General features: G+C 51.5%; 1 protein-coding gene across 2 annotated transcripts in view; it reads left to right on the forward strand.

Moving 5' to 3' along the window:
• The window catches only part of TTI1 (TELO2 interacting protein 1), a 39,579-nt gene that overhangs the window by 14,558 nt on the left and 11,810 nt on the right, over positions 1-13,211 (forward strand). Inside the window, exons 3-7 of one of the 2 annotated variants that reach the window (XM_066387844.1) lie at positions 4,273-4,479; positions 7,553-7,701; positions 9,028-9,168; positions 11,608-11,812; positions 12,089-12,176. In XM_066387844.1, the coding sequence (XP_066243941.1) occupies positions 4,273-4,479; positions 7,553-7,701; positions 9,028-9,168; positions 11,608-11,812; positions 12,089-12,176 (790 nt within the window). The other variant, XM_066387845.1, reaches the window with a different exon arrangement.

A 13,211-nucleotide genomic window follows, 5' to 3' on the forward strand; every position in this document is an offset into this window, starting at 1 on the left:
CCAGGGTTGGGGGAAAGGTCACTGACCTCATCTTCCCAGCTGAGAAAGCCAAGCCCATGTAAGAGAGTTTCCCCCGGAAGGTGACTGAGTCAGGGACAGCCCTCTGGCCTGTAGCTAACACCATTTCCAGTGTTCGTCCATTCGTTCATGAACATTCCCGTGCAGTATAAATTTCATTGATTCATTCATTCATTCAGGAATGTCTGCCATAGGTCGGGCACTGTGCTAAGTAACAGGATACAGCAGCGAACGAGACTTTCCTGCCGCTTCAAGGGAGATGATGAGCAAGTAAACAAACTATCATGCTCATTTCCAAACCTTGTAAGCACTGTGAAGAAAATAGACCAGTTGATACAAGAGAGTCACAGGGAGAGGCTACTTTCAGTGGACATGTGCTCTTTGGATAAGAGTGAGTGGTCAAGGAGGGCCTCTCTGAGGAAGTGACACCAGAGGCAAGACCTGGAGGCTGAGAAGGGCCCGTGAGTAGGTGCGGAGTTGTCAGCATCCTGGTTTTGGTTTTGTTTGTTTGTTTGTTTGTTTTCATTTTTCTGAAGCTGGAAACAGGGAGAGACAGTCAGACAGACTCCCACATGCGCCTGACCGGGATCCACCCGGCACGCCCACCAGGGGCGACGCTCTGCCCACCAGGGGGCGATGCTCTGCCCCTCCTGGGCGTCGCCATGTTGCGACCAGAGCCACTCTAGCACCTGAGGCAGAGGCCACAGAGCCATCCCCAGCGCCCGGGCCATCTTTGCTCCAATGGAGCCTTGGCTGCGGGAGGGGAAGAGAGAGACAGAGAGGAAAGCGCAGCGGAGGGGTGGAGAAGCAAATGGGCGCTTCTCCTATGTGCCCTGGCCGGGAATCGAACCCGGGTCCTCCGCACGCTAGGCCGACGCTCTACCGCTGAGCCAACCGGCCAGGGCCCTCTGGTTTTGGTTTTTAAGAACATTCAGGCGAAGGAAAGGGCAGGTACAAAGGCCCGGAGGGGAGAAGGGGCGTGGCGTCCATGGAGAATGGAAGAGAGGTCATGGTGGGGAGACTGGTCCAAGGTGAAATCAGAAAGGGGGGCGAGGAGCAATCCCGCAGGGCCTCAAAGACCCAGGCAAGGAGCTCAGGTTTCATCTTGAAATGACTCGGAAGCCTGTGTACCGGCCTAGTCCCTGGGACGTCAGCAGGGACCGAGGGGAACGGGCCGCTGCCCTCCCGGAAACACTGCTGAGACTGGCTGACGGCGTACACATTGTAGATCAAGGCTGACAGCCATGGGCCAAATCCACTCCAGACTTCTTCCTTTAGTATCATACTTTGGGGGAACTCGACTACATGTTAATTTGAGGTTTAAAAAAATGTATTAAGAAAAGGCCGGTTAAATATATCCTCTCGGGAGCTATCTCAACTTGAGCCTTGAAAATGGAATTGCCTGGGATTACTGATGTCTTTGGTCATCTCTCAGGGAGAAATCCTATGTAGTGCTTTTTTTTTTTTTTTCCTTTTAATTGAAATGGAGGAGGAAGGGATCTCCATTGCAGAGAGGAAAACCAGGGAGGGGAAGACTGGCTAGAGAGCATCTTAGGCAAAGAAGCACAGTGGGGGATAGCTTTTCTGAAAGCTAGAGGTAACCCAGAAGACGCTTGCGTTCTGCAGGGTAAGCGGCGCCGAGGCGGAGTTGATCGCTCACGCACAGATCACAGGAGCCCCGGACGCTGCCATTTCTGCTTTGTCAGCCACTTGTCTGCCTGACGGTCACTCCTTTAAGATGGGAGTGAAAGTATGGTCTCAGGAAACGTCCAAAAGGTCCTGAAAGACCCCAGGACATGTCGTAGGAAGTTGAGTTACCATAAACACAGTGTTTCATAAGCAGTGACGAAAGAGTAGGAGGGACCATAGTGAGGACAAGCGCCATCACCAGTGACATTACTCCTAAGCACCAGCTACTGGTGGGCTGACTCTTCACAACCACAGAACATAAAGGTGTCTGTGAAAGAAAGCGCCCGTGTCACGTTCCTCAGCACTTGGAGATTGTGCCCCGTCTAGACGTGCAGACCTGCCACATTGTTTTGGCGGCTGCATCATATTCTATTGTGTGGCTGCACCATCATTGATGTAAGCAGTCGGGTTTTTTTTGTTTTTTTTCTGAAATTGGAAATGGGGAGGCAGTCAGACAGACTCCTGCATGCGCCTGACCGGGATCCACCCGGCACGCCCACTAGGGGGCGATGCTCTGCCCATCTGGGGCGTCGCTCTGTTGCAACCAGAGCCATTCTAGCACCTGAGGCAGAGGCCACAGAGCCATCCTCAGCGCCTGGGCCAACTTTGCTCCAATGGAGCCTTGGCTGCGGGACGGGAAGAGAGAGACAGAGAGGAAGGAGAGGGGGAGGGGTGGAGAAGCAGATGGGCGCTTCTCCTGTGTGCCCTGGCCAGGAATCGAACCCGGGACTCCTGCACACCAGGCCGACGCTCTACCACTGAGCCAACCCAGTCAGTTTTTGATGTGCATGTTGGTTGTTTCCAGTATTTTGCCACCACAGAAAAAAAATTGCTGTGATGAATATCTTTGCAGATCATTTTGAACATGTCTAAGTATATCAGTAGGTAAATTCCTAAAACAAATGCTGGCTTAGAGAGCATCACATTGAAATTTTGGATAGAGGATCAAGTTGCTCTCCGAAGACTTCGTGCCAATTTAAACTCCCATCCGCAATGTAAGAATGCCAGTTTTGCCACGCCCTCACCCACACTCTCTATTAACCAGCTTTTTGACCTTTGCTAGTCTAATAGGAGAAAAATAGCACCTTATTATAATTTAATTTGCATTAAGAGTGAGTTGAGCTTCATTTCCTATGTTTAAAAGCCGTGTATGAGCTAAGACTTTTTCATGTACGGCAGGCGACTAGCCTTAAATCTAGAAAACGATCTTTGTAGCTTGTCTGCTCTTAGCTGTGTAGACGCTGGGTCCCGACTTGAACTCAGTGGGAATGCAATCCCTTAGAGAACGGCACGGGCCTGACTTCCGTCTGGGGATGAGGCATTGAGAACTGTCATGATTGAGCCCTCCACATAGGAACCTCCAGAGAGCGGGTTGAAGGCTCCCATCGCCCCCTGCTCCTCCCAGTGGCCCGTCCTGGCCCCGCCGCCTGCTGTCGCTCTGGCTCTGTGCAGAGGCTCCGTGATGAAAAGGGGTAGCAGGTGCTAAAGGTTATAGGAGACTTTCCGCCTGCTCTCTGCACAAGGAGAGCGAACATTCAGGCTGCGGGCTTTCCTTGTTCTTTCATGCCTTAAGTGTTAAGAGCTTTTGGAAACAAAGCCCTAGGGGACCCCAGTGTAGAAAAATTATTGAAATCAGAGCTGCTCTGGTTAAAGAAGGGCTAGAAACCCTGGACCCACCGCCCTTAGCCTGTCTCTTGACCTCCCCACTGTGACCCTGAGACCTCTCTGCAGAGCCCTAGGGCTCCTCAGGGCGCAGTTTGCAAACCCCCAGCTCAGTGATGTGTAAGGCTTGCTCTGGTGACACATCAGAAGTAGGGAAGCATCACTGAAGAAGGAAACGCTTTGGAGAGAATATGGCAGCCTCCTGCCGCACCTTGTATCAGAAATAGGGATGTGAGACTGTTCATTCTCAAGCCTCCAGAGAGTCTGTCTTCTTCTAGTGAGTAGCGCATCCTGGCCTCAGAATTTTGTCACTTGTACATCTTCTCCAATCCAGTGTTCTCCAATCCAGTGGATTGATTCATCCCGCATATATTTTTGAGTATTCATTCTTTGCTGGCCATATTGGATTTCCCGGGGTGATCAATGGGGCGTAGAGTCTAATGGGAGATTGAGATACTGAACAGTGCACACAAACTGAATCTAATTACAAATCGTGATGAATTGATAGGAAAGGACATGGTGCTATCAGACAGCACATAAGGCACCTAAATTAAAATTAGATTGGGAGTCAAGCGATGGCGCTAGTGGTCAAGTTCTATTCGTATCGAGACCGTGAAAAGTGAGTTAGAATTAGCCTGCTTGTGGGGGTGGGGGGTATTCCAGATAGCGCGAGGGGCATATTCAGAAGTTCTAAGGCAGGAAAACACCTGGCACACCGGAAGAACTGGAAGGTGATAGGGCCACTGGGGGTGCTTAGAAGACAAGGTTAGAGAGACAGGGAGGGAGGGCCCAGATCACGATCACGCGGGGGGCTATGGACCATGGCAAAGAGCTTATTCCATTACAAAGTATTACTTCCTATTGTCAATGACCAAGGTGATCATTGTAACACTTTATTTACAGCCCAGTGGTTCCCGGACACAGGTGATGTTGGGCAACTCCAAGAACAAAGGGGAGGGGAGGAGGAAAGTCATTTGAGCCCAAGACCAGCAGCCCTTCAGAAAGGACTTGGAAATACCACCACAGCCGAAGACATTGAGCAGTTCTTGCTGAACTACCTCAAGCAAAAGGACGTGGCAGAAGGAAACGTCTCAGATTGTGATGAGGAAGGTAACTATTATTTATTTTGCCTTAGCTGGTTCCTTTTCTCTTTGAAGCAGATTATTGTAAAAACAAGGAAACATTATGATCGAAAGTTTGGAAGAAAAGTTACTGGTAACCCCACCATTGCTGACATAGCCGTTCTTCCTTTCTGTGTAATCTTTCTCCATTCTTTTTTGTTGCAAACCTATTTGTATATGGTTGCAGCCTCAGCTTAAATGCATTATGCCCTTTTTGCATTTAGTTATATAATAAGGAACTCTCCATGTTGCCACAGAATTTTCATAATTAATGTTTTAATAGCTGCTACTAAGTATCCATTCCCCTGTGGATTTAGGTTGCTTCTAGCTTTTCACGCTAATAAACAGAGCTGCAGGGATGATTCCATGCACATGACCTTTTCCTCCTTTTTGCATATTTCTTCAGAAATCCCAGAGTGGGATTTCTGGGTCAAGGGAATGCACATTATTTTATGCTTGCCAAATTGCCTTCCAGAAAGGTTGTATCAGTTTACACCTTCCCTTCCGTGGTGCAAGGAGAACACCGGTTTCACCACAACCTTCCCAACATTGACTGTCTCCGGTTTTTATTTCTTGCTAAATTAAAATGGTTCTTGCTATTTTAGTGTGCATTTCTCTGCTTGGTGGAAAGGTTGCACATCTTTCTCTGTGCTTCTCTCCTGACAGTTTCTTTTTCTACTCATGCCCATTGTTTATTCATATGCTTTGTCCATCCATTTATTGGTGGGGGGAGGGTCCAGTGTTTTTCCTCCCAATTTAGATGATAAAGGAGAAGGCAGTTGAGGCTGGCGGAAGCTCTGGCCTGTTGTTTTATTCACAAGCTCAATCTGGAGCTTCAGGTCACAAAAGGATTAATAAATTATTAGAATCTCCTCTGCAAATATAAAATGCCAAGTTATAATGAGCTTGGTGGTCTCAGAACTACCCTAAATTGAACTGAGTCCCAAATTAGTTTGTTGGGTTGGAATCGAGCAGATTTCTTTCTTGTGAGTGAGTGTGATTTCTGCTCTGAGACTGATGGACTGAAACCAGTACTTCCAGGGGAACAGGAAAGAGTCGCTCGACGCAGCTGACGGCACACACTCCTTCTGAGTGGCAGGGAAGCACCCTCCAAATGATGGTCGCTGGTTTCCCCAAGGACAGACTTTTCTGATCGGAGATCTTGTCAGGCTTTTTCCTCTCAGTTCCGTTTCTGGAGCCCTGGAGCTGACCCCGTCCTTCCTCCCGTGAACTGCACACCTCGCTCAGAGCTCAGACCTGCAGCAGGGGAGGCAGCTCGATCCCCCGTCATCTGGCTTTGCCACCCCCGTGTGAGACTCCCGCACTGTCGGTGAATCCGCCCCTCCCCGATTAGGACCTCCTGGTTCTAGTCGATGTTCCCTGGGAGCAGACTGACTGAGTCAAACTTCCCTGCCAGCAGCAAAGCCCACGCCCCTCAAGGAGCATTCTGCAGTAGGTGCGTTTCCAGCAACACCTCCTCAGGGAAGGGAATCAGCCTTACCGTTCTCATAATCACCGCTCAACACACTTGGCATCAGAACGAAGGCTTGGCTTGATGTTGGTTTGATGTGCGTGTTTTTGCTGTTTTTGTTTGTTTGTTTTAACCACCATAAAACCACCTTGTGTATCTAAGGTCCCTTTCTCCAAGAAACCCAAGCATTGTACCCATGCGGTTTCATTTATCTCTTCAGCATCTGTTAGAGACAGGTGCAGCCTCTTCTGTAAGATTCTGTTTTTCCAGCAGAGGAAACGGAAATGGGGAAAGAGAAGGGGCAGCGCTCACCTAATGGAAGTGAGCCCAGCTGCTCACGGGGGCGGGAGGAAAGTAAAGAGGAAAATTTTTCAGGGTAGGGATTTTGGCCTGGGTTTCATGAAACTCTCAAGACTTTCTGTTGTTTTAATTTACAAATGTGCACCCCTCGTGCGACAAAGCACGCCAGGCAGCGAAAGGGTGGTGATAGCTGGCAACATTCATCTCATTTAACTCTCAACAAGCAAAGACGGTCCGTATGCCTCGGCCCTCGTTCTCAGCGGGGTGAGAGGGTCCACAAGGCTTGTGCCAGCAACACAGACCGAGCGCCTCTAACCAAAGCCCTTCCCCGCGGCTGCACCAAGCTGCCCCGTGCTCTCTGTCGCGCACACACGCCTAAGGCTTGATCTGGGCCATCAAAAGACCTTAAGGCTACTGGCAAAGACAGACATGTGCCCCTTTAGCCCAAGGATGAACCAAGAGGAGAGAGGAAAGGGCCAAAGGCCCCCACGGAACTGCAGAGAACCTCGTTCTCTTCTGTTTTGATTTTAAATGTTTACTCATGGGAATTTAGAAAAGACCAAAGGTATAGATAGGGAAAGATAAAAATCATCTATTATCTCATGATCGACCCCATCTCTGTTAATATTTTGTACTCCATCTTTATATAAAAATTTCTATAATAGTGCTCACACTGGGTGTGCAATATTATGTCCTGCTTTTTCTCTTTTTAAAATATTTGTTTGCGGGGTTTTTTGTTCTGTTTTGTTTTGCTGCTTTGCTTTTTTTTTCTTTTTTTTAATTTTTTTTATTCATTTTTTTTAGAGGGGGGGAGAGAGAGAGAGAGAGAGAGAGAGAGAAAGGTGAGGAGCAGGAAGCATCAACTCCCATATGTGCCTTGACCAGGCAAGCCAGGGTTTTGAACCGTCAACCTCAGTGTTTCCAGGTTGACGCTTTATCCACTGCGCCACCACAGGTCAGGCGTGCTGCTTTTCTTTTTAACACAGTATTTCATAGGCATGCTCCCTTGCCGCTAAAGCCCCTGGTAACACAAATTTGAGGGCTGTGCCAAGGTTCATAAAGCTGTCTCCCCTTGAGTGGGCGTGGAGAGTTTCCCCCCAGTTTTCATCTGTTACAGTTAATGCTTTGGTGAGTATCTTGACTCAGATCTTGACCCAAATTTAGCTTGGCTTCCTTGGGGTCAGTTCCTAGACATGTTCCCTTGTGAGTGCTGCTCCTGGTCTGAGGCTGGCAGGTCAGGCTGAAGTCGGGCATCTCATAGAGTGCTGTCCCTGGTATGCTCTTTTTCCAGAGGAGCGGGTGGACCCTCCCCAAGTGGACGAGAATGACGCGGGTCCCCAGGTGGAGCCGCCGCCGCCGTTGCACATCCAGATAGCGACCGCCGTGACGGAGCGCTGCGTCCACTTGCTGTCGGATAAAAGCCTGCAGATCCGCTTGAAGGTCAGCGCGTGGCCCCTTCCCTGCCTTCCCCGAGCGGCAAGCTGAGGCTCGGGCCGGCTGGCAGCGACTACAAGGATGAGCTGGTAGCTGCCCTTATCTCCCGGTTCGCACGTGGTGGCCAGGAAAAGCCATCAAGAGGAATTAATCTGCGGGGGGGGGGGGGGCATTCTTAGGTCTTTTCTGTCTCAGCTCAGATGCCAAAGGGAGCTGAGTCCCCTTGGTGAAATTAAGAACCACAAAGTCTGGGAGACTCACTGAATCTCCAAGGGAAAGAAAGCTGTGTTCTCTGGAAAGGATGTCATTTCCTGAGCTGACTTCATGCAAGATGTAGGCTTTAGTCCTTGTAAGTGGCCATCCTTCCAAGCCTGACGCTAGCCCTCATCTCCGTTTCTGTTTCTATGTTAATCCCAGGAAAAACATCCACACGGTTCTTAATCTTACACCCTCCCTTGCTGGCAGTCTCCCAAGCAGCCTCCCCCTCAGCAAGGACTTCAACTAGACAGCTGTGACTCCAGTCACCGGACAGTGGGGTGCGGTGGGGCGGGCCCCGGGGCAGGGCTCGCAGAAGCATTTGGGGGAAGATCGAAATATCCAAAGGAAGTCAACACTGCCTGTCCCCTCCTCCCCACCCACAGAGGAGTGGGAAACACAGCTGCCCCGAGAAGCTCCTGTCAGTGACGAGAGCGCACGGCCCTGCTCGGGCAGGTGGGCCGGGGAACTGCGCACAGAGTGTCTCGACCCCCAGCCCCGGTGCTGTAGGATTGGGTCAGACCTCCCAGAGACGCTTCCTAGCGCGCCCCTGTCGTCCCGTTTGGGGGGCCCTTGTCCAGTGCCTGCTCCATGCCAGGCTGTGTCCGGTTGGTACATTAGCCAAGTGTCTTCCCTTTTACGGGGACATTGTAGCAGTTGCGTATGCCCCGTAGTTATGACAAGCATCAACACTGGAGCCAGACCTACGGACCTGCGTTCACATCCTGACTCCGCCTCTCACCCAGCCCTGTGGCCTTGAATAATCAGCTCACCTTTCTGAGCCTCGGCTTCTTCATCTTGCAGTCCTTCCTAGCACTTGTCGCAGTTGGTAATCGTCCCTTTATTTGGGAGTTGTCTAACTCAGGTCGACCGTAAGTCCCACAGAGGCAAGGAAGCATATGTATTTTGTCCCTGCGTGTCCCCACCCAGTACCTAGCCACTGCTTGGCAGGTTGTTGGGACTCGGTAAATATTTATCCAGCTAAGGAGTTTCTAAGTGTTAGTCTTTTAAAACGGTGACTTGCTCACCAGGTCGCAAGCCTTCCGCGTCCCTGAAGCCGCGCCCTCTCTCCTCCAGGTCTTGGACGTGCTGGACCTGTGTGTGCTGGTTCTGCAGTCCCACAGGAACCAGCTCCTTCCCCTGGCTCACCGCGCCTGGCCCCCACTCGTGCACCGCCTCACCAACGATGACCCCCTGGCAGTGCTCAGGGCCTTCAAGGTACTGCGCTGGGGGCCCCTGCTGCCGTGGGGACAGAGGGGAGCAAGTACAGGTCACCGGCGTCCTTTGAGACTGGTTCTCCTTTTATCTGATCGCAGTATGATATAGCTTGAAGATGGTAGAAAAATAAGAAAAACACAAAGAAGACAATGAAAGTCAGTTTTCTTCCGCCTGACTGGTGGAGGCACAGTGGATAAAGCGTTGACCTGGGATGCAGAGGCCCCAGGTTTGAAGCCCCAAGGTCACACTGGCTTGAGTGCAGGCTCATCGGCTTGAGTGCAGGCTCACAAGTTTGAGCCTGGAGTCACCAGCTTGAGTATAGGGTCATCAACTTGATCCCATGGTTGCTGGCTTAAAGCCCAAGGTCACTGGCTTGAGCAAGGGGTCACTGGCTCAGCTGGAGCCCCCTGGTCAAGGAACATATGAGAAGCAATCAATGAACAACTAAAGTGACCTGACCAATGGTGGCGCAGTAGGTAAAGTGTCAACCTGGGACACTGAGGTCGCTGGTTTGAAATGCTGAGCTTGCCTGGTCCAGGCACACATGGGAGTTGATGCTTTCTGCTCCCTCCCCTTTCTTTCTTCTCTAAAAATGAATTTTAAAAAAATGAACGACTGAAGTGATGCAACTATGAGTTGATGCTTCTCATCTCTCTCCCTTCCTGTCTGTCTCTCTCACTAAAAAAAGAAAAAGTCAGTTTCCTTCTGACCTTGAAGCAGGATGAACTAGTAAATGAAAGGGCCGCTGGTGTTGAGTGCGCGCCCGCTGCGTGCCCCTGGCGTGCCCGCGCTTCCCCGTGCACGGGAGGCTCCTCACAACAGCCTGGCAGGGTAGAGAGCGTTAGTCCCATTTCTGACAGAGGAGGAAACAAGCTCAGAGAAGCTAAGGAATTTTCTCAAGACCACACTGCTAGTAAGTGATGGAGCCCCCGTCTGTGAGGTCATGCCTGTGTTCTCTGCACTGCACACAAGTCACGGTGAGGGGACCTAGGCTTTAGTCGTGGGCATCTCTGGCCAGCCACGTGACTGCGGGCAAGGCCCGTGACCACCCATTCTCAGGTTGGTCAGGTGGTGTAGGAACACCTCTCCCATCTTCCTCTCAGTGTTGTTGTCAAGGAGGAAACGGGATGGTTTGGTGAAATGCTTTGAAAAATTAGAAGCCCTACATATATGTGAGGTATTATTCTCTCTTAGTTTGGCTTGTATTAGCTCACATGTTTCCGCTTACTTATTTATATTCTTCCTTGTTCGAAAAAGCACTTAAGGCAACCTACAGAGATACGTTTACCATGGCAAGCTAATATAAATTAGAAGTAGGCGAGCAAGATGAGACAAAGAAAACGCACGTGGAGGGGTGTACAAAGGAAGCCGGGGATGCAGCCGAGACACTCCGCGGAAGTAATTTGGGGCTCTGAGATTCTCCGCATATACCAGATCAAAACAAGCTTCCATTTAAAACATAAAATTGTTAATAGTGTTTTCAAAAAAACACAAAATGACATGTGTGTGAGTGTGGAGAGAGAGAGAGGGCGAGAGAGAAAGGAGGGAGGGAGGCCTTGCTAAATCTGACTCAGAGGTGCTGCTTTCCTGTATGAAAATTAATAGGTTATCTTGAAATGACAGCGAGCGTAGAGAAATGAAGAAATACAAAGAGTGTGCGCTGGAACTGAGGCTGCGTTGACCCTCCCCGACGCGGCACCGACAGACCTCCTCACGCAGCCCAGCCGGCCGAGGGACCCGCCCCAGCGCCTGGCCCTCTGCGAAGTCGGCGTGCGCTCTCTGTGCGGGTTATGCCTTGCTTACCCATTTTTAAAAGAAATTCCTATTATCCCGTGGACTCAGTCTTGTGCAGCGGGGCAAAACATTTCAATATGTTCTGCTAGAGAAAGTTTAAAACGAGACACGCAAAGAGACTGCCTCTTGTGAAAGATGGAATGAGGGGGACTGGGGGCCCTGCGACGCGGCTCTGACCGCTGGGGACCCTGCCCTTACTCGGCCAGGGCACCTCTGCCAGCCACCGGCCTCCGTTTTGGGTTTGTTCAGGTACCTGGAGTTAAAGACACAAGTCTCTTCTCGGGAGAGTTAGGAAGACTCAAGAGATGATCTATGCATGGGAACTGCTTTAAAGTCATCTTTTTGTAACAGAAGAGGGAGGAAAACCAAGGGATTAATCATACTCGTCCAGCCCAGGATGCCTTTGCCGTATTCTCCGTGTAATCTGTATTTATGGGTAGAAGCAGCCATACCTTGGGAGCGGAGACCTCCAAATTCATAACTGTCAGAATCACAAACCGTGGGCAAGGAATTAACATCAGTAATTCTTTTTTTTTTTTTTCCTTTCAAGCTGAGTCGCAGATGAAATTGAATTAGCGAGCGTTCTGTAGCTCTCTGGCTGCCTTGGCCATGCTCAGTCACCAGCGCGGGGGCTGTTTTCTGCAGGTTCTGCAAACCCTGGGAGGCACGTGCGGCGATTTCCTCCGGAACCGGTTCTGCAAAGATGTCCTGCCAAAGCTGGCCGGCGCCTTGGCCAGCCAGGCCTCCGCCAGTGCCAGGGCCGGACCGGTGTACTCCCACACGCTGGCCTTCAAGTTGCAGCTGGCCGTCTTGCAGGGCCTGGGCCCCCTCTGCGAGAGACTGGACCTAGGTAGGTACCAGCCGGTCTCACCCGGACCCACGCGCACTCCGTGCTCTGTCTCACGCTCGCCATGGCGCCGTCCGCTTAGCCCCGCGCCCCTCACCGCCCTGCATGTGCACGTCCTTCCATGTCACTTTGGCCTCATTTATCACATACCTTGGGTGCGTCTCTCTGACTCGCAGGATGGAGCCAAGAGCTCTTCGGCGTCACCGGACTGCAGTGGGCGGCTGCACGTCCCGAATTAAGTCCGGGGACCAGCGCGTGTTTTGTGTTCCCTCTCTGCAGGTGAGGGTGACCTGGATAAAGTGGCCGATGCCTGCTTGATTTACCTCAGCGCCAAACAGCCTGTGAAATTACAAGAGGCTGCCAGGAGGTACGTCTGCCCGATCATCCGCATCGCTTTACGCCCGTCCTAAATTATAGATGATTCGCTAATGGCGAGCGGAGCTGAAGCGTCCCTGTGCCTCCCCCGTCCCTGTGCCTCCCCTGTCCCTGTGCCTCCCCCGTCCCTGTGCCTCCCCCGTCCCTGTGCCTCCCCCGTCTCTGTGCCTCCCCCGTCCCTGTGCCTCCCCCGTCCCTGTGCCTCCCCCGTCTCTGTGCCTCCCCCGTCCCTGTGCCTCCCCCGTCCCTGTGCCTCCCCCGTCTCTGTCTTCCTGCTAGATTTAGGTGCGATTTCTTGAACCACTAGAGATGGGACTTTTACTAGACGCATTTCTCTCTACAAGTAACCTTTACCTCTGCTGCAGACGTCAGCAACAATGTCAAAGGGGCAAAAAGCAGAAAGATGGTGTGCTGGAGGGGACAGAGGCCATCTGCTCCGAGGCCCTGTGGGGCGGGTGGCCAGGCGACCCTGGCACCTGTCTGGGCCTCTGCTCCCTCGTCTATGAAGGAAAGCATCCATTAGGTTACTGATCTTGTATACCTTGACTGCAGGGAGCATCTTAGTGGGCATCCGGTGCCTTGAACCCTCACAGATGATAGGCAGAATTGGGCGTGTGCGAGCGCGCACGTATGTGCCTTTCTCTAGACAGAGGCCTCATCACGCTTCCAATTATAGTAGGAGTCTGTGAACCAGGAAATGTTAAGAACCCCTGGGTTAATGGTTTAAAGGGCCTCTTCCGACTCTGAAATGATGTGATTCTCATTCCAAAGAGTTTTGCTTCTTCGAGAATAGCTGTACCACCTCTCATGGGAAAAGCTGTATCTCAAAAGCTAGAGCCCTGAGCGTGGTGGTGTCCCCCAGACCCGAGATCCAGAGTGCACACTGGCCCCTGACCCCCGCTCTCCCCTCAGCTGGGAGCAGCCTGCACGCTGGCACCGGCATCCCCTGACCGCCCGTGTGGCCTGGCCCTGTGTCCCTGCAGCTCGTCCAGCTCCTCAGGGAGCACAGGGACAGCCCCTCCCCCTT

The sequence above is a fragment of the Saccopteryx leptura genome, chromosome 5, assembly GCF_036850995.1.
Source record: "Saccopteryx leptura isolate mSacLep1 chromosome 5, mSacLep1_pri_phased_curated, whole genome shotgun sequence".
In the NCBI taxonomy this organism is placed as follows: Eukaryota; Metazoa; Chordata; class Mammalia; order Chiroptera; family Emballonuridae; genus Saccopteryx; species Saccopteryx leptura.